Source organism: Amphiprion ocellaris, chromosome 21, assembly GCF_022539595.1.
Source record: "Amphiprion ocellaris isolate individual 3 ecotype Okinawa chromosome 21, ASM2253959v1, whole genome shotgun sequence".
Lineage (NCBI taxonomy): Eukaryota > Metazoa > Chordata > Actinopteri > Pomacentridae > Amphiprion > Amphiprion ocellaris.
The window spans coordinates 25160650-25185778 of NC_072786.1; the positions used below are offsets into that span (position 1 = coordinate 25160650).

Sequence of the window (25129 nt, forward strand, 5' to 3'; positions counted from 1 at the left end):
AATGCACAAAATATATACAGCACACAAATAAGACTTCTTTATTCCCCACTGATTCTGGAGCGTTGTGTTTGCTTGGTTCATTTAACTACATCCTTGTTTGCTTTTCTGCCTGCTACACAACATACCAACAACAGCAAATTAATTTTGACGGCATCTGCATTCCCATGTTTCTTTTTTACCAGGAGCGTAGGGAAGTGTGTGTTTATTTGTTGCTCTTGCTAATAGATTGCTTCTGTCTCTGGAGTCCATTCAAATTTATGCAAGTTAATTAAACCTGCCTGGGTTCAATCTCTTTCTCAGGTGCAAATGAAATGATTGATCTTGGTGTTATGTGAAACCACAACCATAGGTTAGGACGTCACGGTTCAAATAGCCCAAAATGTAAAGGATAGATTGACAATAACGTGTTTTTTTCTCTTTTCTCTTTTCCTCTCCTGCAGTTTATTGCCTTTGCATCTTTGTTCTTCATCCTGGTCTCCATCACCACCTTCTGCTTGGAGACCCATGAAGCTTTCAACAAAATCATCAACAAGACGGAGTCGGTGCGGAACAGCAGCGTGCCTGACTCGGGTCCACAGTACGAGATTGAAACTGACCCTGCGCTCACGTATGTGGAAGGTGTTTGTGTCTTCTGGTTCACCATCGAGTTCCTGGTGCGTGTGACCTTCTGCCCAGTGAAGTTGGAGTTCGTTAAGAGCGTTCTCAACATCATCGACTTTGTGGCCATCCTTCCTTTCTACTTGGAAGTAGGGCTCAGTGGCCTTTCTTCAAAGGCTGCCAAGGATGTGTTGGGTTTCCTCAGGGTGGTGCGTTTTGTTCGTATCCTGCGTATCTTCAAGCTAACCCGTCATTTTGTGGGGCTTAGGGTGCTGGGCCACACATTACGGGCCAGTACTAACGAATTCCTGCTGCTCATCATCTTCCTAGCATTGGGAGTGTTAATTTTTGCCACCATGATATACTATGCTGAACGAATTGGCGCAAAGCCCAATGACCCCACCGCAAGCCTCCACACAAAGTTCAAGAATATCCCCATTGGCTTCTGGTGGGCCGTGGTAACCATGACTACACTGGGCTATGGTGATATGTATCCAGAGACCTGGTCAGGCATGGTGGTGGGTGCGCTGTGTGCTTTAGCTGGCGTGCTGACGATAGCCATGCCTGTGCCCGTTATTGTCAATAACTTTGGGATGTACTACTCCCTGGCCATGGCCAAGCAGAAGCTGCCTAAAAAGAGGAAGAAACACATCCCACAGGTGGTGCAAGGAGGGTCCCCCACCTACTGCAAAGCTGATCTCAACACAACCTGCAACAGCAATCAAGGTGACCTGTGCCACGTCAAAGGGAGCAGGGTACTAGAACGCAACCGCTCAGGTAAGACCATCTGGCCAGACAAAGGCCACATGGAGGAAAAAATTATGAGGAACTTCAACTCAGCAGTTGAGTTCAGATTATGCTCAAGGGTGCTATTTATGTAGTGACAGCAAGGAGAATCCATTAGGGACCTCATCTCATGTAGGAAGCAGTGGCCGTATGACAGATTCCCCCCTGAGACTAGAAATGGTTTCCCCTTGTGACCCACTAGCACCACAGCAGCTTCCTCACAGGAGACTGAGCTCTTTTGCCTCACAGCCTTCATCTGTGGTTGCCACAGTGATGAGAGGCAATGCAAAAGGTCCAGATAGAAGGAGATGGCTGCGTGAAATAGCACAGACTGATAAGAATTCAGAGTCCTAGTGTCCATGTCTTTCCTCTAGTAAGGATTGTTCATTTGTTGTTCAGACCGTAGGTGGCTGTTTTTCCCTCTGGGTGTGTGTCAGTAATTTACTCTGACACATCTGATATTGATGGAAATTATTGTTGACCTCCGTATACTGACTTTCTTTGAATTGTAGTGCAGATATTCCTGAGGGTAGGTATGCACTCTGGACTCCTTACAGTCTATTTGTTTATTAGGTTTCAGAGACTTATATTTAATAAGCATAGAATAATTCATGAATGACTGAATGCACAAACAGAATCAATCTGGTTTAGCTGCCTGTGTGATTTCCTTAGAGGTCGTTTAAAACACACAGTCTGCAGAGATACTTACCTATTAAGTGTCCTTTAGACTGCTGCATATTTTATGTTTTAGTGTGAAAGGTCTTAACACATACTACATACCAATTCTGGTTACATGTGATGGGAGTTACCTGCTTTTAGAATATGTGATTTTAGACTACTACTGAGGCTTTAATGCAAAAGTCTCCATAGTAACACATAAAAATTAACCTTTTGACTGATTAATACTTTTTAAAAAACTATACTGGGTGTTATATTTGCAAAATCATGTTACTATTTCTTACATGTAGTTGACCATTTGCTAATCTACTTCCTAAACAGTTTTCCAGTTGTACTGTAGCTTAGCAACCACAACTTGGCTCAGCAGGCCTGTCAAACCTTAGATTTTTTTCGTAAGATGTGCATGAGGTTGTATTAAGAGCACATTTTTCCTAATCAAACTTACATTACTCGAAGTTGCCCTCCTCTACAAAACAAAGTTTTTCTTTATTACATTAATTACTGTAGTTGATAGTTCCACATGGATCATCATCTGGTGAGTGTGCTGGCTTTTTGTCTGAGGCATGCAGTTTTAACGTTAGATACATACAACAGCATCACGTATTAAACTTTGACTGACCCATAGTTACATGAAGAGCAGTTTAGAGGCTCATCATGGTGACTTCAGCCGTCGCTATCTTGGCAATAATGACTCCTCCAGATTCCTACCTAATGTAAAAATGTTCGATGAGACCCACCCATCATTCAAAGCAGAAACATCATTAATTGTGCATAACTTTAAGCCTTAATACATTTTAAACAGGTGAGTTGTGTTACAGCTTACTTCCTTGCACTTGTCATAAATGAGGGAATCAGCTATAGAGACCGAAACATTTTTGTACCAGGCTGTAAACATGTTTGTATCTGCTGTAAAGTCAGACATTTTAAAATGAGATTGAGCCAGTCTCAAGTGGCCATTGGAGGAACTGCAGATTTTGCACTTCCCCATTCACTTCACTTTGCAGCCCTGGAGGTCAATGCTTGGTATGGCATCTTTATTTTTTCCCTGCAAAATTCCCATTATATTGAGCCAGTTGGAAAGTATTCGCAACCACCTCATGGAGCTAATATTAGCCTAGCTAATGGTAAAGCTTGCCAAAGACGACTGCCATTTCATCAAAACTGAAAGTTGATACCAAGTAATGAAGAGTCTACTTTGGACAACTTCTGTCTGAATCAGGGACTTATTGTTTGGAAATAATCAAAGTTGCAGTAAGCAGAAATTTGGAAAATGCAAAAAACCCTAACTAACCCTTGAAAAATATACAGCCCTCATCCTGGTTTTCCCTCTCTGTTCTAAGCCCCTCCCACCACAAGAGGTTTGAAACACACAATGATAGTGAAGCAAAAAGGCAACAATCATATGTGGCCTTAACCAGGCTTCAAAAGCCACTCTCCCAGTTGAAAGTCCTCCATCGAACCCATTGTGCCACCACATCGTGCTCTTATCAGTGAACTTTCTCGCTATTTATACTCTCTCATCTGTTCAGTGAGAACACCTGTGATTGGCTAAAGCTGCCTGTCATGGGCTAGATTTTCTAAAGCCTGAAACTGAGCTAGGAGGAGCTGCAGAAGAGCAGTTTCCTCCCAAAACACTTGGATTAGATTAGTGTGAATTTTTTGCCTAACATTGCTAAGAAAATACTGTCTACACCAGCTTTAACAATTCTGAGGAAAAGAATGTGCTAAGACAGATTTGCCTACTAACACAACACACTGCTGTCATTTAATCTTTTTTTTATCAACCAATTCCATGTTAAGCACAAAAGAACAAAATGAATGAATCCTCCTGTCCAGTGTTGTCTCTGCAGTGAAAGCTTGGTATATCTTATTTCACTGTACCTCCACTGTCATCCAAAAACTATTAAAAACACATAAATGTGATTTAATTTATGACATATCCCATTATTAGAATGGCCAGTTGTGAAACTGCTGCTGTATTTTGAGTCAAGTGCAGAGCAGCTCCATGTCTTCCATTACTGGGCAGCTTATGGACGCAGCTCCACTTTATATGCTGAGAGGAATGCATCACCCTGGCCTCCTTTATTGTAATGGATGGAATATGTTATCCCAGTGCGACTCGATGACTCTCTTAACAGTTTTTCAACAGAGACGAGCACTACATCAGGCTGTGGAATCGTAGATGATACTGGATAGACATCATAAAGTCACTGATTTTTGTAGCATTTGTTGAGACTATTAGAAATATCTGTCTCCTCCTTAGCTTTTAAATATGGATTTAGATATGTCACATGCAGGTGATCCACAAGTAAAGCAGATTTTTATTAGAAGAAAATCTCCCTCTGGTTCATATCGTTAAAAACAATGAGTATTTATTATCTACTGGAGCGCTGAACACCACCTCACCTTTAACCTCTGCTGAGCTGCATGGTGTTGCTGTGACATTTGGTGCAATGCTTTTTATATGGGAGGCTTTTATTTGTCGTGACTACAACTCCCTCATCACCCCAAGCTCCCCTATTTCCTCCCCCACAAACCCCCTTTTGTCAGATTATTGCAAATATATATTTCCATTTATCACACCCAATAGAGAGTGTTTACTAACCACAACATTTTAGTGGTAGATGGCTGGTCTCACACATGCACAACATTTGTGGTCGTGTTTTAAAGACCCCTTTTTGACGCCTTAATTTGTTACATTAATGTTAACATCCCTCCTTGGTTTAAGCAGTATACTGTGTGTCAGTGGCGTCACTTTATGAATGGATGCATCCAGATTTAGTACTTATAATTTGTGTTTACCGTTGATGGAGGTTTTATTACAAGAAGAAAATTTAATTTTGATGTGATTTTAGTTGGGCTGCACAGTGGATGGTGGTTAGCACTTTCACCTTGCAGCTAGAAGATCCCTGGTTCCTATTCCAGGGATCTTTCTGCATGGAGTTTGCACGTTCTCCCTGTCCATGCATGGGTTTTCTCTGGCTTCTTCCCACAGTCCAAAAACATGCTGAGGTTAATTGGTAATTCTAAATTGTCTGTAGGTGTGAATGTGAGTGTGATTGTTTGTCTCTATATGTAGACCTGTGATAGACTGGTGACCTGTCCAGGGTGTCTCCTGCCTTCAACCTAAAGGCTGCGTTATGCTTTCCTCATGAATGAGCAGCACGAAAATAAATAAATAGTTTTAATTTCACACCATGAATTGTTCACAACCCAGTTGTCACGGTGATCTCTGTGTGATGAATTGTATAAGTGCCCATATGTTTGGGCTTCAGCTACTAGCAGGTCCTGGTCCTCTGCCATGTTTTTCTGAGTGTCTCCGTCCACGTAGTTAGAGAAATGTGGAGGTGCACGGCGAGGAAATTTTCCGCGTGAGAAGGGCCGCTCGAGGGGGTGTGGCTGCTAAAATGATGTAATTTGTCCACACAGAGCCGCACAGACCTCACGGACACGGCAAGCATAAAACAAGCTTAAGTCAGCTGGGATAGATTCCAGAAATATTGTACTGAAGAAATGCTTAAACTAACTCCCACCTAAGAAAGTTTTCTGTTTCCAGAGAAATGTCACTGACTTTAAAGTTGCACAAGGTTAAAAACCAGACTGGAGGAGAATAGTTTCAGTTGCCTGGCAACTTGCATCTATGAACAGATGGATGTGATTAAAACGATTCATAACTATTATCATCAAATACTGTCTATTTAGGATCTCTGTAATTATACAATAATGATGCTTCCGCTTAACAGTAAAAGGTATGCTATTTTTCTGTGTTGTTAGAAGCCCATTGATGGAATGTTCAGTATCAGAGCATTGTAAACTGTGTGAATCAAAGAAAGTAAACATGAAATGGAGCGCTGGAGCGAGTTAAAGGCTGCCAGGAGTGTTTCATGTCTGTTTCTATGCTCACAGTTCTGTCAGCAGACTGCAGCGGGGGCAGCGACCTCACCATGTCTCCAGAGGACAGGGTCCCCATGCGGAGGTCCAGCACCCGGGAACAGGACCGCCGGAGTGGGGGGACGTGCTTCTTGCTTGCTGCTAGTGACTACACCTGCCCTTCAGATGGAGGGATGAGAAAAACAGGTAACTGCATGTGGAAATCCAACTGCTGTTCAATGTGATTTAACTGACCTTAGAATAAATATTTTTGGTAGAATACGAAATTATTATGTCAGTTGTTTCATAAAAGTGGAGTGATTTAAAAAGCATGCAATGTTCTTGTTTTAGTGGATCATTCTGAAAGCCATGCTTGCTACTGTGCATTAATACTGATTGATGTTTGAGTCATGAGTCATCACTTGTAAGTCTGGGTTAGTTTCCTCTCGTTTTTCATGTAGTTTTTTTTGTTTCCAGTGTGAAACTGAAAGAACAGTCAGACCAGTTTGTAGTTTGGAAGATAGAAAAAAATCTTAAAAACACAGACAAGAGTCAAAATCCTCATCAGCTGATCCGTGTCCTCAGTGACTGGGACACCAACATCCCTGGAGGGGGGGAGGCTGTATGCTCAGCCGTAGTCAGCTCAGGTAACGTAACCTGTGGAGCTGCTGCTTCCACGCTCAGCAGCGACACACAGCACAGCACAGCAACTCTGGCAATTCTGAGGGACGACCGTGTCCATGCAGCTGACTCAGAACTGTTGCTTTCCTCACAATTTATTCATGTTTTCCTGTTGCCTGGAAACACTTGAATAAATTTCTGACCCAGGGTCTCACTTTTTTGGCCGTTGCCAGGTTCATTGCCCATCTACAGCACCAGGATGAATAGCCCAGTGTATCACCTGCCTCTAAGGTGGTGATACACCTATCAGAGGAATTAAAACTGTTACTGGAATAGACGCTGTCAACTCATAAACATTTGACTTCTTCATTCATTTGTGACAATAAGTGCTGTTGCTTAAATTAGTGGCTACTTAATATAGTGGACTAATTTCCATTCAGATTAAGATAATAAAAGTCCACTGATCTTTTTATCTGACAAATTTGGTGCTTTTATTCTCAGTTATCAGTGATGGTATTTAACTAATTTCACTGTATAATTGCAATTAAAAAAAGAGGCACATGTAGAAATCTTCATTTTCTTTATCACTGACCCTTTGCTAAGCCCTGCGCCCCTTAGTTACTGTTGCTATGCTGGTAAAGCTTCTCATTCTTGTACAGACTATACACAGTTTTAATTAAAAAGCTGGCAGATTCACGACTGAAAACATTTCAGCCACAAGGAACATAACGTCTGAAAAACGTAAAGAAAATCAAAATCACGACAGCATTGTCCTCATATTGCATTTTAAGATTCAGCATCAGTATTATAGTGCAAGCTTTATCTGAACTAGAACATTCACCTTTGTATTAACTAAATTATTATTGTTATTATTAATAATTACTTTTTGTTGTTTGATCATTTTAGTACTTTCATACTTTCAAAGGGTTGTGTCTTCAGAAAATTTTACAATGAATCAAATCAGACTCTGGTGCCAACCAATGTTGGATTGGGAGTAAACAGCTGTATAGCTCTAAGAAAACCACTGATCAGTCAATAAACACTACCAAAGACAACAGAGCAAAACAATGTTAAGCTGCAAAGTTAGCTACATTACACAAACAGTAGAATGAGAAGCTGTAGATTTGGACAGTTTGAAGTTAGAATAAAGTGCCTGCATAACATTACATCTAAATGTCAGTGTTTATTCGCCTTTAGCAAATCCACTTTAGCATTTCCACACTAGTTGCATGTTAGTAACACAAAAGCAGCATGAGCCTCCTCCAGCTGCTTCACTATGCACAGTTGTTCAAAACCCAACTGGGCTGCCATAGTTCTGACAGACAAACAGTTGTGTGGGCAAAGGGTTTAACTAACAGTCAATTCCATATAGTATTGTTACTGTGAAGTAAAATTTTCAGAGCAATGAAGAAGTCAATTTGCCCAACTCAAACATTATGTGTTGACCATTAGGATAACCTAATTCTTGTTTCTGATTGGACAATGTTGAAACTTTGCCGGCAAAGTCTGTCAACCATACCGCTTCACTGCATTAGCTATTGAATTAGCATACATTGTTTCCAATGAGAAACAGCATCTACAAATTTAGCCTTTTTTTGTTGCCAGATTTGCCCGTCAGTCGTCGCCTTCTGTAGTGTGCATCTTTGGAAAGATCACACTCAGAAAGGGCTTCCAAGCACTTTGACCTAAGCTAAAGGTCATGGTTAAGTTCACACCTGCTGGATCATCAGAAAGTCTTACTTCAGTTCCATGTGATTTCAAAGGCCGAAAGGTCATGAGCTAAAATGTACAAACGGAGTAGCTCAAACAGTAGAAACGAGCTCAGGCTGCCTCTGGCTTATTAGATGCAAACACATTCTTATTCTGACCACACTTAAATAATATTTGGATGTCATGTAGGGCCTGCAGCGTGTTTCATAGACTAATTCCTCTGCTTTATCTCCAGCATCTTGAGGCATTAATGTTGTGTTAATCTGTACTATAAAGTAGAAGCGTTAAGCCTCAGCTAATTGCCTTCTATCAGGAGTTAACTGCCTGTCCAGGATGCTAGCTAAGTGTCCTGCTCCCAGTGTTATTGCTCTATAGCCTTGCAGTGCTGCTGTACTAACTATATAGCAGGCAAATGAATACCATCATTAGATTGTAAATGTTTTTGTGAAATGCAATTGCGACCCATTGCATAATTGCACAAGGGTTTTCTAATCATCAACTAGCCTTTCAACACCATTAGCTAACTCAATGTAGCATTAGAACACAAGAGTGATGGTTGCTGGAAATGTTCCTCTGTACCCCTATGGAGATATTCCATTAAACATTTCCAGCTAGAATAGTCATTTACCACATTAACAATGTCTACACTGGATTTCTGATTAATTTAATGTTATCTTCATTGAAAAAAAAATCTTTTCTTTCAAAAATAAGGACATTTCTAAGTGTCACCAAACCTTTGAACAGTGGTGTAAATGACCTGTTGATGGTTACTTAAACAGTGCAGCAGGTTAATCTCCATGTGTCCCACATATTGTGCAGGGTCACATCATGGTGGTGTCTCTCTCAGCAGGGCACCTCGCCACTATTGTATTTTCAGAGTAGGCAGCCAAGCAGCTTTGCCTTCGTCTCTGCCGCTTCAGCCGGTGGTTGTGGTTGCATTTGCCGCCACACTGACACTAATGCATAAAACATGGGATCCTTTCTAATCCCTGCTACCTGGTGGCACAGACCCAAGCTGCCCTTTGTTCTGCAGCGTGGTTCTGAAAGAGCCCCAGTTTAATTTACACCCTTCCTCTCAGAGAAACAAATGGTGGCGTATGCAGTACGGTAATGAGGCAATGTTTCCATTAGCTGTTCCTCATCAGTGTTTACGCCAGCTGATTGGCATGCTCCATTAATGGTCTGCTTTGGCTTAGGTTTTTTCTTTTCTTTTCTCTTTGCACAGAATGCAAATTTGCCAGCGTGCGTCACATGCAGCATTTTTAGAAGTTTGAGCTGTTGAAAAATGTGAACCTGTACAGAATATTGAATTAAGATCATTTTAATCATCATCATCAGTATGTTCAACCTGGATTTATATATACTCAGTCTGTAATATTTGAAACAAAATGATCATGTTAGTAATTTTAAAGTGTGTGACTATTACATATTCAAACTATATGTGTTAATATAAATGAGCAGCACTCGTAATCTTTTTCCCATTAATTAGCACAATTTAGTCTTCAAACTATTTTTGTGAAATAAAATACTAATGATGATGCCATAAAATAAATGCTTGCTGATGTATAGAAATGACAATATATGTTATTTAACTAAAAGGTTTTGCCTTTACTTATTCTGGAATATTAACTTTATGAGTGTTTCTCAGGGGCGGAGCTGCTGTGGAGGTTAAAGCAGTTTGATTGGCTGAGTGAGTTGGTGGGTGGAGCCAGTGAACCGTTTTTAAGAAAAGATCAGAATGGAAATGGAAGTGATTTTATTCTATGTAGTCATTCACAAAATGTGACATTCATTATTTCCAGACATCAGCACATTAGCTTTACCCTGCTAGCTATAGGCTGAAAAACAATACTTATACAGGGAAAAGGAGAACATTGTAGACTCCGTGGAAGAGGGTCCAGTGTCTCTAGAGACACAACGCTAACTGTAAAAACAAAACAAAACAAAAAAAATCCACAACTATTCGTAGTTACAGAATTGCAATAAATATAATTTTTCATTTAAATGTAACTGCCAGGAGAGGGTTACAGCCAAGTCATGTCAGAGATATTATAACATATGACTAGAAGGTTGATATGGATGATTCCATCTCAAAATTATCCTCAAAATTAACCTTTTTTTTTAAAAAAAATTAAGCAACCTATTGTGATACAGAGGATAAAATTAGCAGTTTTTCTGTGTGTGACAATTCAGCTGTTTGGGAAACCAGTTTCCTCCAAGTCTGTAATGTGACATAACCTACTGGTTTAAGAAATACTATTTCAAGAACTCGAGTTTAACATTTTGCCAAAAATGGCCCTCTGTATGTGTGGTCAAACCACATGTAAAGAGCAAAATGTGGCTCTGACTTAGAAGTTCAGGACATTATGCACAATGATATGAATGAATGAAAAGGTAGTCCAGCACTAAAACTAGGGTTGGGACTTCAACAAGTTAATTTTGATTAATTAATTACAGAAAAAATAAAGCATTTAATCGCACCTTTCTCAGTTCCCTAATTTCTGGCACACCAGTAACACTGATGCACACATCTTTCCGAAGGCAGCTTGGATAAAAGTCTGGTTGTGTGCAAATTGTGCAACAAAGAGTTTTCTGATCACTGCAGCACTTCAAGCCGACGGTATCACCTCAATGTAAAACATGTTGCTGTTAGCACCAGAGCTAATGTTAGCTACGACAGTCCTGGTACCGGCAAAAGGTGTAGCCATCCCATTATAGACCACTTTTCAAGACAATGAAAGTGACTGAGTTTACAAAAAGTCTAAAAATGTTGAATATAATCGCTATAATTGCACTTTGAGTTTGCAGTAATCTGTGAATGTAGTAGACAGATGAAACATGGAGATAAATATAAATGAGACGTAAACATTTTTGTTGTTTAAATTCCCGTATGTCTATCCATCGATTTAGTTGTCAACCCAAATATATTTGAACTGAAAAACTTTGCTTATTGCGTCAAATATTGTTATTTGACAAAATGCAATTAATTGTGATTCATTAATTACAAAGCCTCCAATTGATTACATAATTTTTTAAGCGCGATTCACCACTAACTGAAACACAATATTTTATTAATTACTATTTTACTATAAATGGGATCATAAGTTACAAAGTGAAGTTAAAGGAGACCTGAAACTAGCAAGTGAGACCTTAAACCCATTTGAAAAACATTTACTGAGGTAACAAATCAAGTGAGAAGTCGGATCATTTTCTCATAGTAACTTTATACAATAGTCGGCCCGTGCTGGCCGTTAGAAGCAATGTAGGTTTAGCTCACTTCTATGTTGTTTTCACTTTTTAGACCCAGAGGTTACACCCATGTTTTATATTTAGTGTATTCCTAACTAATAGTAGGATTGTCCAATGTATCTTTGGCTGTAAGTATCTGTCTACAGTACAGATGGGATGCATGTTAAATCAGAATATCTGATTCTTTATTTCTACCCACTCCACCAATGCTTCCAAAATGAGGTTGTTTCTCCCTCCAAAGCAGCTCCAGTCCAGTTCTAAGCATTTGCCTGGGTTTAATCTGCCTTACTGCTACTGTCAGGAAATGTGCTGTGCATGCTCTCACCATACAGTATGTTACTGTTGCTCTGTCTCACTCCTGTCTCCTGTCTTGTCTCGGTTCACTCGGCTGGCTCGGACTCGGATCGTTGCCTGCCTGCCTGCCTGCCTGCCTGCCTGCCTGCCTGCCTGCCTGCCTGTGTGTGTTCATGTCCTCTTCCTGCACAACCACAACCACCACCTCCACCACCACCACCACCTTTTGTCGCCCCCTCATCTGAAGGCTATGAGAAATCCCGGAGCTTAAACAACATAGCGGGCATGACTGGCATGGCTGGTAACGCCCTGAGGTTGTCTCCTGTGACCTCGCCCTACGGATCACCCTGCCCCCTGCGGCGCTCTCGCTCCCCCATCCCCTCCATCCTGTGAGACCTCCAGCCCCGGGCCACTTTGACCCAAACCACCCCACAGCCAACCCCCGTTTAACAAACCGCCTCCCTTTGGCATCATATCTGAACTCTGTTCTAGATATTGTGACTAGTGGATAAGTACTTACCATTGTAGCTAAGACTAATGTTAATACAACCTGAGCAAGTCCCCTTTTCCTTGATGGTCATGTGCTTAGCTGAGATCCTTAAGTAACTAGTCAGTTCTCCTGTGTCACTTGGAGTTCCCTTTAGTTGGATATTGTCGTACTTTTAGAATTGCAATAAAAGAACTCTGACTGGTGGCTTCAGAAGTAGCAGCCATAACATTTAATAAAAGACATATTAATAATCAGGGATATTAGATGTTGCTATATTTAGATACCTTGAAACAGACGTGCTTCCAAAAAAAGAAAGAGAGATGTCACTTCATGTTAACCTCATACGACTGTGACTTTGTCTGTACTTTATTTTTGGGTAGAAGATAAGAGGTGCGGGGATGGAAGGTTAGTCTTTTAAGATTTTGTTTCAACTCACACAACGCACACGTGCAGTTTGTCACTGTTCACCTTCTGCTGGGCCTTGCTCATGTTTTTGCATGGATCATCCTGTAACCATCGTCTGCAAGCAGTGTGGAGAGGGGAGGAGGGCCGAGACAGACAGCCAGCAGAGGATTTGTATCGACAGCACATAGACATGAAGGAGCAGTTTTAATTAAGCGTTATTGTGTTGGGCTATGGGTGGGGAGGGGTGCACTCAACTTGTATCGTGTCTCATTTTGCCATTGGCTTCACCAACAAACCAACAAGGAGACTAAACACACAGAATGCCAGCCGGGTGTTCGTTTCTCTCTGCATGTGGGTTTCTGCTCATCTGCTGCTAATTCTGATTAACTTTCTCCCCCTCCTCCTTCATGTTGATTTTTTCTTTGATGGAGTGCCACCAAAGCTGTTGTGTTTCTGGTTGTTTACTCACAGATAACTGCAAAGAGGTTGTCTTTACTGGTTTCACACAAGCAGAGAGCAGCGTTCTATCTTAATGGCTTGAGGGAAGGAACCGCCATGGCGGAAAGGTAACCGTCTGAAAAAAAGGGTGTGAGGGTCAGATTGCAGTGCAGAACCCTCTCACCCTGTTGGTCATGAAATATGATTTGTGTTTTTGTGTGCTAAAATGGGGGTTATTCAATAATCTATAAAGAGAGATACATGTATTTGGTTGCATTCATTCTTGAAGGCATCGATAAAGATGCTTCTTGTAGCATTTTCCACATTGTGAACAACTGAGGCCATAATTAAAGGTCCCATGTCATACCTGTTTTAACAACTGAATAACCTTAATCTGGATCCACTCTGTCCAGTAAGTGACAGAAACGAGCCCTGAGGAGGAGGGGTCAGCTGGGGGCGGAGCTTATCCTGTTGTGACATCATAACGGGATCCAAACGGCTCAGTCAGAGACACACTTTCTAAACTTTGCAAAAAGGAAAGGAAAAGGGAAAAAAAAAAAAAAACAAAGGACGAGTTTTTCAGGTTTGGTGAGTTTATAAACAAGGAATTCACCATTGTGTTCAAAAACAATTAAAAACTGCACTTTGCATAACATGGCCCTTTAAAGAGAAAACATGCATTTTGCATCATCTTCCCCCAGGTTTGGTTGATGATTCAAAAGTAGATTTTTTGCGATACAGAAACAGATCCATGACTTTTATTTCAGCTTTCCTCTTTTAAACGCACTTCATACCAGCCAAGGGCTATTAACTGCTCTCAAATCCCCAAACTCGACAGACTAGACCTGAATTACCTTAAAACAGTTTGGAGTGTCTCACATCAAATTTCATATTAAACTGAAGCAGCCTTTTGGTTCAGCTGAAAGGCTGCATCATTTATTATTTATGAGACCTTTTTTTCACCATGACAGGCATAAATTGCCTCGATACACTAACAGTTGTGGGACGGCAGACATAACCACGCAGCAATGTGCCTCACCCGTCCCTACAGTATGTCTATACCAGTAGCAGAAGGTTGCTTAGCAACTGGCTCACAGCTAGATGCATCTTACACATAGCTCGGAAAAAAGTCAAACAATTAAAAAAGCTCTCGCAAACATTCTCTTTGTCTGTGCACCAAATTATTGAATCACCCCCCATTTCAACCACTGCCACATACAACAGAGCTTTTCTCATTCTGGCTTATAGAGCACCATTGATTTGTACTGTTTTGATTTGTGTGTATATATTTAAAGCAGCCAATGTGTGCATGGCAATGTCTTTTGATTTGGTGCAGACAGATGATGCATTTCTGTTATTTAGAGATGTGTTTATATTTTATTTAGACAATTCATTTCCTATTTGAATGACGGTGGGATAAGACTGTCATCAGTATGAGGACCTATTGCAGTGGGAAGACCCCATTTGGAGCCATAAGGCCACTCCTACAGGACAATATGGACGAGGACGCACGCAAAAGCCACTGTCTGACAGCCGCCCAGCATGGCTCAGCAAGCAGGAGAGGAATTTAATGATCAAAAGGAGATCTGGGAAGACTTTGCATTCACAATTTCCTGATTTCTCTTTTCCTGTTTTTGAACTCTGGGGGGGAAAAAAGGAGAGCAAAACAAACAGGACACATCCTTTAAAGAGACTATCTTCTGTATAGATATCGCTCCTGTAAATACGACAACAACGCAGCACATCTGGGCCAAGTGGCTCCCTCCACACATCTGTCTTTTGGTGGTGAGTCAGGTAACAAGGTGGTTGGTTGCTAAGTTGTGACACTCAATCACTTTTCTTGCTGTGGTATCCCTCCTTGCAATAAGTGTATTAAGATGTATCAGTTGAGGCACTTTGTGTTCTAAAAATGGAGTGTATTCATATATGAAATTCTACATACAGTATATACAGTATAGAGAGACAAATGTGCTAAGTTGAATAAATGTGACATTATTGTCATCTCTGCTTTTGTTTCCCTTGGTAATTTCAGTAGCTTTCTTGCTCTGCTGTGTGTTAATGTGTGTGTGTGTGTGTGTGTGTGTGTGTGTGTGTATCCTAAAATTCCAGGGTAACATCTGCAGTTTGAAAGACCAGGTCAGCAAAGACCAGTGAGTGAACTCAAAGCTGTCACTCTTCCAGTTGGGTTTAACAGGAACCAGACAGATTTCCCCTGTGATGCAGCTGCCGTTGTAGAAGTCCCCCTTAAGGTGCATTTAACATGCAACTACCCTGCGTTAGTGCTGCAGATGTTTGTCTCTTCACAAACCAAATTATTCTTACCAGACTATTCCTCATAACTCCTGGTGGCTAAAAACAATAAAGCAAACAAAAAAAACTGCATAACTTGATTCTTCCAAACTTTTCCCCTCTGTGGGGGCGGAGCAACAGTGTAGCAGAAGTTTACCAAGTTATAAAGCAGGACTTCTAGAATGGCTACGTCTGCACAGTAGCAAACCCCCACGTACACAAACAATCAGATCGGATTTGCAATAAGCACCCGAAAACAAAAAGCACCGATCCACACTGTGATTTCAGCAGCCCGTTCAAGCAAGAAGACAGATGGGAAATGGAGTGAAAACGCAAATGTGCAAGTGGCACAACATATTGTGTGTCGTGTTGGTTGCGACCTGCACAGTTGTAGGCTAGCTGTTCAAGTGTCACCCTGTACCCACAATCCTCCTCGTGTACACACGCTGCTTTACTCTTTGAACTGACAAAGGGGTACCGTTCTTTGTGTATTTCTAGGATGACGTTGTAACTTGAAAAAAAAAAGGTGTTTATTTTTTTGAACCCAGAACATGTATTTTTGTGTCTTACTGTTGAGTACATTGCTCTTACTTGTAAAAGTCATGGTAGTCTGATGCTGTGCTTCTCCATCATGTCCTCAAACTGTCAGGATTTTGATCCGAATTCATGTTTTGTATGTTTTACTGTGAGGAAAACTCTAGTTTGAAGTCTGTATTTGTGGAGCCTTTTGTTGGCATTCTAAAGTGCATGCTGAAAAAAAAAACATTATGTCAAATTGTAAAAAAAGAAAAAATAAGATGACATACTGTATATCACGTTCAGAACAATGTGTATAGAGTAAAGGTAAATGCTATGTGAGAGATTCACATAAACTATTTATCTTTTATCTGATGGTGTCTTTCTTTGTTTCCTGTGACCTGTTTTCTTCCTTTTATACACTTTGGGTTTACTGAACAATGTAATGCACAAGTGTGAGTTCACCCTTAAAGTCATTCAAACAGTATCACCTACATATAACTGACAAGCTACCACTTTCATTTTTCAAATACAAATACCACAGATCTGTGATATGAAGCAGAATTTGAAGATAAACTTCTGCTTACTTCAGGTTTCCATCCAACTATCCACTATCCATACACAGCTATTATAGTACATTCAATTAAAATAGATATATTCAAGGGATGTATAGACAATGGATGGATGGAAGTTTGGAATTTGGAGAATTTGGTCTTTGGAAACCAACCATAACAAGCATGGAGTGAATCTGACTGAGAACTTAAGAACGCTATGCTCTATGATACAGTGGCAACCTGTACATATTAATCACACTATGCTTTTTCTTCTCTTTTAATCTAAATGGAGCTCCAGGCCTCCGTGGCCCTAATGAGGATTAAGTGGTGTACAGGTAATCGATGGATATGTTAAATGGCAAATTTCTTCACAGCTTGACTGCCTTAGTAAAAGGAAGGATGCAACTGACAGAACTTTGCATTCATCATTCCTGCTCTGCCATGCAATTAAGGAAATGATGGCAAATCAAGTTATTTGGTTAATCTAACCTACTGTGGACAAAATTTGAATTAGTCATCTTAAAATCCTAAAACGACATGAAGATATCCAGCGAGTCGCGGACGTCATCACTCCAAACTGAACCTCTCTCATTCAAAGGCTGTGAAAAACAAAATAAAGCCTGGTGGGGGGGCTCTTTGTTCAGTCCTGCTCCTCCCCACCACCTTCCTGCAGGATCTGTGACTGTTACCGGTCTGCTCCTGCTGCCATTCTGATCACTGGCTGTGTGTTCTTTTGAAAGTCTTGTTTTTCCTGCAGGAAGTGCCAGAAAACAAGACAAGCGGAGCCGAAGTGCAAATTCAAGTAGTGGATCTGTTATACAGCTACGGTGGTCTCGTTTCCCATAGCAACAGATGCAAACCAGATGCTAAAACATAAGACTTCGGTGCAGTAGAGTTTTATGGTTTAGAGATCAGAATTGGACATGAAAAATGTACATACGTGTAAATAAGATTTATGTGCATGCATCTGAGTATATATTACGATAATGACTTCTGATGGTGCCGGTATGTGAGATATGTCCATGTTCTCTGAGACACCTGGTGCTGGAACACCATTCAGTAAAATGTGCAGCACCTCAGTGGGGAGGGAGGTGTTGGAGCTGCACTTTCTCATTTACTCTAATAACAGAGGTGTGTTTTAACCATCCATCTAGCCCAGTGCAGCTCTAAATGTCATTTCCTGGTGAGAGTAAAAGGCAAACAAAACAGCTGGTGCCTAAAAACGGTATCTGCGTTTGTCTGGCGGCAGGCGTTGGATTTCTCCCACAGGTTCAGGCTGAGATAATGGTGAAGCGGAGCCGTCCGTCCTCTCCCACTTCCTGTGTTCCCTGTTCATTCTTCAGCTCACGTCCAGCAATCAGCAGCACTCGGCACACTGTATCTCTGAGACACCCCGACTATCTTTACTCCCGTCGCCATGGAAACAGCCACAGACGTGCCAAAGTGATGTAAACAGCCAGAGCTGGGAGTGTGTTTTTCAGGACAGGACCCGTCTCCCTGTCCTCCTCCCTACCCCTTCACCCACCTAACCTCCACCTCCCTGTGTGGGGGGAGTGGAGGGGGAGGCGGGGTGCACAGTGCCAGCTGCTGAAGATCCAAAATACCAGATTCGTGACATGAATATTGCATCAGTGGAAGCTTTAAACTTCTTGGTTGTAGCTCGGTGAAAGACATAGAAAGTCATTTCATCCAGACCGGCCTGATAGATGCAGCACATCAGAGAGATGGAACGACTGCAAGATAGATGTCTGAGGTCTTATCTTTGCTTTAATTTATTGCTTGTGTTAGTTTTAATGGGAGGCTTCATTGGTGTACAGAATATTCATTCCTGCAAAGAGGTGCTTACACCATTGGCAGTGTGAATTCCTGTTTGCTTTACAGTTGTGTAGCTGGATTTTCTATTTGCTAAATCCTAATTTTAATGTTTGAATTTATTGCTGTAGGACAATACCTTAAACATATACTTATACATGATAAGGAACTTTATCCATTGTGGGCCATGGATGTGCACAAGAAATATCATATCAGACCTGACTGTTAGTTTTAAAGAGCCCATATTATTCTTTTTTAGTGTTTCTTTTGTGTGTGTATCTTTTTGTGGCATTAAAATGTAAAAGGTTTGCAAGCTGACAAAGCTCAAAGTCCACACTATAGGGAGATATTCTCTCCCACAGAAAACACTGTTCCTTACTGGCCTGAAACACTCCGTTTGAAGTCCAGGCTTGTCTTCCATTATTTATCTATGTCACCATGTAACACATTTGCATAGCACCTGCCTTTGACAAGTTTATAAAAGATTCAAGAATCAAGACCTTTGTTTGTCACAAACACAATTATACATAGTATAATGCACAATGAATGTATTGAACACCTGTACCATACTGATCCAAAATCATTAGTCAGTTTTTGAGTAATGTTGCTAACAGACAGACAAACGGACGGACAAACGTATGCCGATCGTCAAGTAACTCAACCACGTTCCTTGGCAGAGTAATAAGAAGAAGCATAATAAGAATAAATAGTTAAAACACACAAGATTAGATAGATAGATAGATAGATAGATAGATAGATAGATAGATAGATAGATAGATAGATAGATAGATAGATAGATAGATAGATAGATAGATAGATAGATAGATAGATAGGTCCTGAGGAGAGTGGTACGCAGGGCTGAGTACACCATCAGAACCACCCTTCTCAGAGGCAAGAAGTCCTGCTGGGTGCTGCTGCCCATCCAGGTGGGTCCTGAGCACCTTGAGAGGAAGCTTAATGTCCCTCAGGCATCTGAGGTGGTAGAGACGCTGTGGAGCTTTCTTCACCAGAGTGTCGATGTGACAGGACCATGTCAAGTCCTGCGTGATGTTAACACCAGGTACTTGAAGCTCTCCACTCTCTCCACCTCTGTCCCTCTGATCCTGAGTGGCTGCTATGCCCTCTGTTGCTTCTTGCTGTAGTCCACAATCAGCTCCTTGGTCTTGCTGACATTCAGGAGGAGGCTGTTGTTTCTGCTCCAGTCCTCCAGTTGGGTGATCATCAGATAGTCCTCCTCGTCGTTGTTGAAGATCAGACCCACCACTGCTGTGTCGTCAGCAAACTTAATGATGATGTTAGAGTCTGATGTGGAGCAAAGGATGAGCAGCTTCTTCACAGATCATTTTTTCAATAGAGCCGGCCCTGTAAGAGCTACATCACTGCCTATATAGATCTGAGGTTAACGCCATTTTAAACCTGAAGTGAATTTAAATTTTATCATTCACCCAAATCAACAAAGGCTGTTCGGTTCCCTTTCCACAGATGTGCAGCCCAAAATTTGTGACCAGGTAGAACATCCCCACTGCAAGCTCACTAACTGCACATATGCCAGGAGAACAAAAGCTTGTTATGAAGGAAGACTGTATGAAGAGACCCACACCTTTACAGTTCATCATTAACAGAGTTGTAATTGAGGTAGTCACTGTTGTTGATTTGGACATGCATCCAAACACAGTTGCAATTCTCTAGACATTCATTTTCTATGTCTGTCCACTGGGCTTGGAAAACCAAATAGTTACACTCACATGGTGCTACAGGCCAGTCTGTAACCAGCTGCTATATTCTGTTGTTTAAAGAGCAAAATCACAGGCTTTCAGAAACACCCTCAGCCCCTGATCTTCAGTGTTGGAGCCCTGTGTTCCATTGAAGTGCAGCAACATGACCGTCTGTGTAGCAGGCCGATGCATACTGACTGCATGCATATTGTAGCATGAACAGAACACATAGAACTGACCTTCTGCAACCAATGATACCTCACATTTCAGCTGACCAATCAGAGTGCGCTGGGGCTAAACGGAGCGTTTCAGACAGAACTTGAGAGGAGGTGCTGCAGTGGTGTACAAAATGAGAAAACTGAATGAGTAAAGACATTCTAGTAGACCCCAAAAGTATAATTATAAACCAATAAATGAGCATCATGTGGGTTCTTTAAGATATCTTAATCAAAACTTCATGTTCGATGACCACATGGCCAACCCATACTCCAGCTTCGCTATCCTTATCTCCAAGCAGATTATCAACACTCTGAAGGTACATTATTTTTCATATATCCAATATTTCAGTTAAATACGGAGTGCTTCCTGCAGTAACTTCAATTATGTTTAAAGTACCAGTGCTACTGTCCCAAAAATACCTTAACTACCCAAACACTAATAAAGTTGCAAAAGTAAAAAGAAATTGACATGATATTGGACAGTTAAAGGTCTATTTCTGATTGGAGACACTAAAACATTGAAGCCACCTTAAGGGGTTCTGTTAAAAACACACCTGACACGACGCTCTAGTGATGATCAGCCTTTGTATATTTACACACAGTGGGTAAATGACAGCAAGATGCTGGGCTGTGAAGCTGTCGTACTGCAGTGTGGCATTTAAATCCTGATAAGTGCCATGTAATGAGACTGTCTTAGTCGACGAGGGCAGAGTGAGTCAGGCGGCAGAGTGGGGGCTCCATTTACAGGCTTTGTTCCAGGTGCGTACTCAAAAAGCCACGGGAACGCTCTAAATTACTCACACGCTGACATGGAGCCCCTTATTGACAACCACAAGGGCAGCGTGGAGTGGCCTGCGCTAAGTGCCGGGACACACGAGAGCTGTAAATAACATATCAGCTCTGGGAGACAACAGAAAAATAATCATTTTTCACAGATGAGACCAGGATCGTACTGTGAAGACACTCCAACTGCAGTCGGAAGTGAGTCCACACAGGAAACCGGCCCTTCAGCGATCCTGTCCACCACTTCACTGCTGTAAGTATGTGGGATACTGATGTGTACTCCTCCGTAGTTTTGAGTTTTCATTCTTTATTTAGCTGCAGGAAGAGGGATGGAGGGAGGCGACACCATGCAAATGTTCTCTTCTGCTACATTAAAGATGTTTCATAATATTTGTTTATATGCCAGATTGTGAAATCGTTTAAGATTTTAATGATCCTTGACAACTTGTGGATAAAGTGTTGCTATAAATATAAAAAACTGACAATATTTTAGGCGACTGTTCTTCAAAGCATCATGGATAGCTACATGGAATTTATAAGCTGGTCCTGAAGAAGAAAATTATAATTGTCTTCTTATCTATACATATGCAGTATTGATCTACTGAAAAGAGCGGAATCTATTTTTATCACAGAGAGGAGTCAGAGATCTCCAATGCTCACTGAGACACCAACCTTGAGGCTTGAGACGTGTCAAACAGGCGTACAGATATACCTGTGTGTCAGTGTTAAAATTATCATCCACACTAAAAAGGATTAAAAGAGCTTTTCAGATCATATTCTGAGGGCCACTGTCAGTGTCTCTGGCTGTGACATAAACAGTGAAGCGCCTTCCATCCATCCGTTATTATACTGAAACTGGTTTTTGTCTCTGCTTGGTAGTTGCCACATGTGCTCCTTTGTGACTCTGAGGAAATGTTATCAACAGCTGTGACAGTCTGAAGTTCTTTCTGATCAAACCAATCAGAGAATATGGATGGTGGAAGTACAGATGTCCAAGAGGAGCTGGACTCTGTTGAGGTTGAGCTAGAGTTGGTGGAGTTGCAGATTATAGAGCTTCTGCAGAAGCAGACTGAGCTGACGTCTTGGTAGAATGCACTGCTGCAGCAGCTGGAAGAGGCCTGCAATGCTGCAAAGCCATCATCCTCTTTATCTGTGTCTTCATCAAAGTCGTCTGGAGCTGATCTAGTAATGAGTAAGGAAGAGATGCAGCGCTATGAAGGCACAGATTTTCTATGGTCCAGAGAAGTTGAGCAGCACCTACAGGACTTGTTCCATCTCTCCAAGTTCAGACCACTGCAGCTGGGAGCTATCAACCTGACTCTGATAGACAGGGATCAGTTCCTGGTGATGCCTACTGGAAGAGGAAAAATGTCTCTGCTACCAGCTGCCTGCAATCTACTCCAAGGGGTTTACACTGGTTGTCACGCCCCTGGTCTCCCTGATGGAGGATCAGATCATGTACCTGAAGTCCATTGAAGTGTCAGCCGTCATGCTGAATGCATCCAGTAGCAAGGACCATGCTGAGACGGTCATGGCTGGAATGACTGATCCAAAGGCTCCTTTCAAGCTATTGTACGTAACCCCAGAGAAGATTGCCAAGAGCAAGCTGCTAATGTTCATCTGGAGAAAGCCTACAATGGACACCTGCTGAGTCGTATCGCTGTGGATGAAGTGCCCTGCTGCAGCCAGTGGGGTCATAACTTCAGGCCAGATTATAAGCTGTTGGGCATCCTGAAGAGGAAGTTCCCTCAAGTTCCTCTGCCCAGCCTCCAGTAGTGTCCTCAAGGACTGTGAGAAGATCCTGTGTGTGTCAAAGGCAGTCACACTAACTGCCTCCTTCAGTCGAACTAATCTGTACTATGAGGTTCGAATTACAGATTCTGACAATGATTCACCAATAAGTGACATTATGTCTCTGATCAAGAGCAGATACAAGGACCAGTCAGAGATCGTGTATGTGTTCTTCTCTCAGATATGAGTTATGACTGATCAGTGTATTTCTATGATAAGAAGATAGGTGTGTGCACGTTATGACCTTGTGGTGACAATGTGGTTTGTGTCACACCTGAATATAAGCATACCAATAATCAGTCTTTGAAATGTTTTTAGATGACCTATCTGACTTTGCTTCCACACAATTTTTCCTGCACCCTCCCACTGCTCAAATGAGCACTTCAGGGTCGATTTAATCGTCCCCTCCAAAGTAACAGCTGGCCCTAGTGTGGCCCCTGAGATTTAAATGGACCAGAACTGGCCATATTGTCTGATGGAGGAAAAAAATGACTTTTTATTTCGAGAGAGAACTTTCTGAATAGATCCCCAGGCAGTAAAGCATTTTTGTAACTGTCCTTTTTTTGGTGTGTCGTTACTCTGTGCACAGAAATTAAAAACATTTACCATAAAGTGCACCTGTCTAGGTATGTATGTTTGGGTTTAGTTGATGCTGGCAGCAGAGCGGTGTGAGAAATAAATACACAGAGACAGAATGAGACAGTCAGAGAAATGTCTTTTCAATGAAGATAGGTGTGTCAGCTGCTCTAATGCAACATAATCTTTGGAGCTCCTCTGATTTTAAGCCTATTTTGCTTTCTGTACTGCTGCCAAAATCACCTCTAAATGCCTCTGCTAAACCACAAGGGAGGTCACCGGCCGACCAAACGGTGAAGATTTACAACATATTGAGTAGAAAGGCGAACACGAATTTCAACACGCTAAGGTACTCAGAGTTACACAAAGTACTGAAGAGGTGAAACACCTTCATGCTGAGCCATAGACTCCTGATGATAAGCAGGAGGTTGGGGGGACTGGAGTATTAAATATTTTACATCAGACATTTCCATTGATCAGCCGAAGCCTCTTATCCAGCTCAGCTGCCTCCGTGTCATTACACAGTGAGAGATCATAGGAAGCGTGCACCCGGCAGTGTTAATGAGCCGGTCGAGCTAAGGTAAGCCTGTGCACGCCGTTGCATCAGGCGTCGCGAGCAGCACTCCTAACAGCGAGTTAAATTTAGCACCCTGGATCTGAGATCTCGCACGGGTTGACGAGCTTTTCCTCCCTCCGTCGCAGTTAAGCTCCTGCACAGCAGCCAGCAGACCTGATGAGTCTCTTTTTAGTGTTGGATATTTTAATAATGCTCAGAAAGGCTGTATGGTGTTAATTTTGAGTGTAGAAATTTAAGCCAAAAAGGCCTTTTGAATGCTTAATATTTGGACAGGGCATGTTTAAACTTATAAATGTGGGAAATCACTTTTTGATGGAGCTACTCTCAACTCAATGAAATATGCAACATGTTATGAGGAGTTGCAAATAGATGAGGAGGAGCAGGATTAAATAGAAATGACTTTTAGTTGGTATCTTAGACGTCACACAAAAAAATCATCTACATTTTAGGATTTTGGCAGATCAACAGGCAACTGGAACATCTACTGAGAGCTAAATAAAACTGATTTATTTAGATTTACATCCAATCAAGACCCACCTCTGCTGCAATGAAATCAGACGCCACTCACTCTCACCCACCTTCCCTGCTGTTTCTCTCCACAAGCCTGAAGTCCTCTCCTCCAGCCACACACCATGTCCACTCCTCACCAAACCTTTCTGGCAAGAAGATTTCCCTGGTTCTTCGGTCCCCGTCCCTTCTGTATAGTTCAGCTAAGTCCCAGTCCGAGCATTCCAGTTTTGTGTAGACCTCGAGTTATTTAGCGTTTGTTTGATTCCTGTGTAGTTTATTCTGAGTCAGAGTGCTCTTGGTAATTTGTCCATTAATTCCAGGTTAGTATTAGAGTTCTGAACTTTTGGTGAGTGTAGTCACTCTTCAGCGTTCGTACACTTATTCTCCAGTAGTTCTAGTGTTTTCGCTTAGTCTTTAGGTTAGTATTTGTTTCTTGGTCTATTCTAGATTCAGTGATTTCCTAGTGAGTGTAATCAGTCTTCTGAGTAGCTTTCCTACCTGGGTATTGTCTTCTGTGTTTTAGTTAATTCCTGTTTAAATATTCGTGTTCCACCAGTCCTCTTGGGACTTTCCTGAGTTAGTCTGTTTGTAGAATTCAGTCACTTCTGGTTGTAGTTTTCCGGTTCAGTCTTGTAGTTCTGTATTTTGTG

General features: G+C 41.6%; 1 protein-coding gene and 1 pseudogene across 7 annotated transcripts in view; both read left to right on the forward strand.

Annotated features, from left to right (window-relative positions):
* The window catches only part of kcnc2 (potassium voltage-gated channel, Shaw-related subfamily, member 2), a 100882-nt gene extending 84569 nt beyond the window's left edge, over positions 1–16313 (forward strand). Inside the window, exons 2-6 of one of the 7 annotated variants that reach the window (XR_008600191.1) lie at positions 441–1374; positions 5968–6138; positions 6517–6578; positions 13172–13266; positions 14524–16313. Coding sequence is in view for 5 of the 7 variants with exons in the window: in XM_023285826.3 (XP_023141594.1) it covers positions 441–1374; positions 5968–6138; positions 12053–12198 (1251 nt within the window). In the remaining 2 variants the exon portion in view is untranslated. Of the gene's footprint in view, positions 1–440; positions 1375–5967; positions 6139–6516; positions 6579–12052 lie in introns of all 7 variants that reach the window. The other 6 variants (XR_008600190.1, XM_035955303.2, XM_023285827.3 and 3 more) reach the window with 6 other exon arrangements.
* Positions 16314–21994: 5681 nt separating this feature from the next.
* On the forward strand, positions 21995–23003 carry LOC111578854 (ATP-dependent DNA helicase Q1-like; annotated as a pseudogene).
* Positions 23004–25129: the final 2126 nt, after the last annotated feature.